Below are 3,120 nucleotides of genomic sequence, written 5' to 3'. Positions count from 1 at the left end.
GCGCGGGCCTGTACCCGGCCGCGGTGGCGCTGCCCTACGCCAGCCCCTACGCCTACGTGGCCAGCGACTCCGAGTACTCGGCCGAGTGCGAGTCCCTGTTCCACTCCACCGTAGTGGACACCAGCGAGGACGAGCAGAGCAACTACACTACCAACTGTTTCGGGGACAGCGAGTCCAGTGTGAGCGAGGGCGAGTTTGGCGGGGAGAGCACGAGCACCAGCGACTCGGAGGAAAGCGGGGGCCTAATCTGGTCCCAGTTTGTCCAGACTCTCCCGATTCAGACGGTCACAGCCCCAGACCTTCACAACAACCCCACGAAAACCTTTGTCAAAATTAAGGCTTCTCATAACCTCAAGAAGAAAATCCTACGCTTTCGGTCTGGCTCTTTGAAGCTGATGACGACTGTTTGAGTAACATCATTGGTGTAGAAATCGTTTTTTTCTTAGTGACCGAAGAAAAGATGGCGTCTTAGATTTTTGTGTAATTATTGCATAGAATGCTTTCCTTTTGTTAAGATAAAACCGAAGTAAATTATGTCTCTTCATATATGGACACTAGTGCCTTTAATGGAAGGTAAAGGATGTTTTGCTGGTTAGAAGTAAATATTGAGGTTTTAATGGTGGTGATAGTGAATGAATTTTGTGATATCAGCTGATTTTTATTTAAATTTTCTGAGCATCTGTGAAGGAACAGGTTTTGATGTTCAGGTCGTATTGAGATGAGACTTTCTGATCTGAAGGTCAGGTAGATGGAGTTTTAGGACATACCTTTGCTTCTCGCTTTTTTGGGGCAGTGTCTCCACGAGGGCTTTCCTGTTTAGGGGCATCTCATACAATTGTGTGAAGTAGGTACGAGGGACGGTGTTATTTTATGTAATTTTTTATATAGTCTACATTTCTCAGATGTACTCCCATTCTATTTTCTTCTCAGAACTGTTTGGTTTACTGGATTCAGAACTTGAAGACCAGACCCCAAATCCAGAGAGCTGGATAGGGAGGCTGGTACTACCTTAAAGGGATTCACTAAAACTTTTGCCACGCTTGGTGCCTAGGCCCTGGTTACAGTAACCACTTCTAGGGCCCTTCGTTTGACATTTTGATGCCTTTCTCCTCTTCCCTAATTTGCAGCAGATCCAACCATTCCTCCCTTGGAAGATTTGCCTTTGGGATTAATTTTGGTCCTTGGGTACAGAGAAATTCACTCCTAATGAAATAACCCTTGGGCAAGATTCCAAGCCCAGAATTCCTCACTGAGTGCTGTGCCACCTAAGCATTGGTCCGAACATGTTAGTGCAATCTAGTCCAGATTGGACCACTGACCCTGTCTGGAAGGGCTTTAAAAAAAATTTTTTTTTTTTTTTTCGGTAAACAGTATTGTGTAAAATTGCCTTTTTTTTATACCAATATATGCATGTTTCGTGCATGAGTAGTATTTGTTTTGATATTCCTGTTGATGTTAAATTACTGTATGACATAAACAGTATGTGTTTTTATATATCATTGTGTAAATTTAATATAACATTATATACTGTAATAAATGATTTGTTTTACTGCTGTTAAGTTTGTTATTTGGATATAAAACCAGATGTTTACACCTGTAAATCTTGTACTGATTATTGCAGGATTTATAGTAGGTCTATTCTAACATTACAGTGTTATTTGCAACAATTAAGGCAGGTTTTAGGAGTATTCTTCCAATGGATGGTGAGTAATCCGATAAAGAAAAGCTAACCACTTCTTTGGAATAGTTAAGGTACTTCTTTAAAATTTAAAGTAAATTTGAAACATGTCTTCTACGGAAAATATTTCTGAGAAGAATTCCCTTCCTCTAACTTTTTAGTGTAAAAAATTTCCAACGTGGAAAAGTAGAAAAGATAGTAAAATAACCACATGTATAGCCACCACCTGGGTTCAACAATTGCTTGCTTTTCTCTATATGTTTATTAAGTTAAACCATATTGGTGGTTTTGTAGGTCAAGGACAGATTTTGGCAATCTTCCCTCTCCCTACCACACTGCTGTGCTATTTTAAAATAAGTTTCAAGCATCATGATTTTTCACTTCTAAAAACTTAAGCATACATTTCCTAAGAAATTCTCTCATGTAACCACAATATCGTGATCGCACCCGCCCAAGGAAAATTGACAATAATTCTCAATATCATCAAATATTCCAATTTGTTTAAAGAATTTTTTAATAGCAGCTTCTCCCTCCCTCCAACCAGGATTCAGTGTTACACATTGCATTTGGTTGTAGATCTCAAGTCTTTTTAGTCTAGAATAGTCTCCCCACATTTTAAAAAAAACGACATTGAGTTTTAAAATCAACACGTCTTACAGAAGGGCCCACATTCTGGACTTGCTTGTTTCCTTATGTTGTCTTTTAACAGCTTCTAGTCCCTCTATTTCCTGTAAACTGTGAGTCTTGATTGGATTCAGGTTAACCATTCTTGGCAAGAAGATTTTACTAGTGATCTTGTGTACTTTTATAATATCACATCAAAGAATATAATACCAGGTTGCCCTACTGTTACTGACTTTAAGAGATCCCTTGGTTAAGTTGGCGAGCAGTGATTTCTCCATTATAAAGGGTTTTTTTTTTTTTTTTAATCTCTGCAAATGGTTGGTATTTGTGGGTGATTATTTGGTGCTGTGTGGATATCTTGTTTCTTGTTTTTCACAACTCTCCACTTAATGGCTTTAGCTTACGCTGCTGATCCTTGCCTGAATCAGTTATTGCCTTGGGAATGCAAAATGGTGGGTTTCTAAGTATCTTCTACTTTTATTAGCTGACATCCTACAAAAAGCTTCCTATATTATTTTCTTTTTCTCATTTTTGACTATCACTATGGACTAGTGGGTTTTTGTATTTGGTATCCTACAGTCACCTATAGTTATTGTTCTTTTTGTGCTCAATATGTCAAATTTGGCCAGTGGGAGGATAAATTTTGTTAAAGGAAACTGTAGAATCAGCTCAGTCTCATAATTAATAGATTTATTATGAAATGTACTCAATTAAAATGAATTTTTCAAATGCTAAATTTCAGGTGCTGAATTTCACTAACACAAATGTCATAACTATCCACTTTTTGACTGTGTCTTGGAATTTCTTCTTTTCCTATG

General features: G+C 38.3%; 1 protein-coding gene across 1 annotated transcript in view; it reads left to right on the top strand.

Moving 5' to 3' along the window:
* The window catches only part of DACT1 (dishevelled binding antagonist of beta catenin 1), a 14,752-nt gene extending 13,198 nt beyond the window's left edge, over positions 1 to 1,554 (top strand). Inside the window, exon 7 of the mRNA XM_015595820.2 lies at positions 1 to 1,554. This exon is cut by the window's left edge and continues 32 nt beyond it. Within this exon, the coding sequence (XP_015451306.1) occupies positions 1 to 410 (410 nt within the window). The 3' untranslated portion in view covers positions 411 to 1,554.
* The last annotated feature ends 1,566 nt before the right edge of the window (positions 1,555 to 3,120 follow it).

Source organism: Pteropus alecto, unplaced genomic scaffold, assembly GCF_000325575.1.
Source record: "Pteropus alecto unplaced genomic scaffold, ASM32557v1 scaffold86, whole genome shotgun sequence".
In the NCBI taxonomy this organism is placed as follows: domain Eukaryota; kingdom Metazoa; phylum Chordata; class Mammalia; order Chiroptera; family Pteropodidae; genus Pteropus; species Pteropus alecto.
This window is presented reverse-complemented; position numbering and strand designations above follow the sequence as displayed.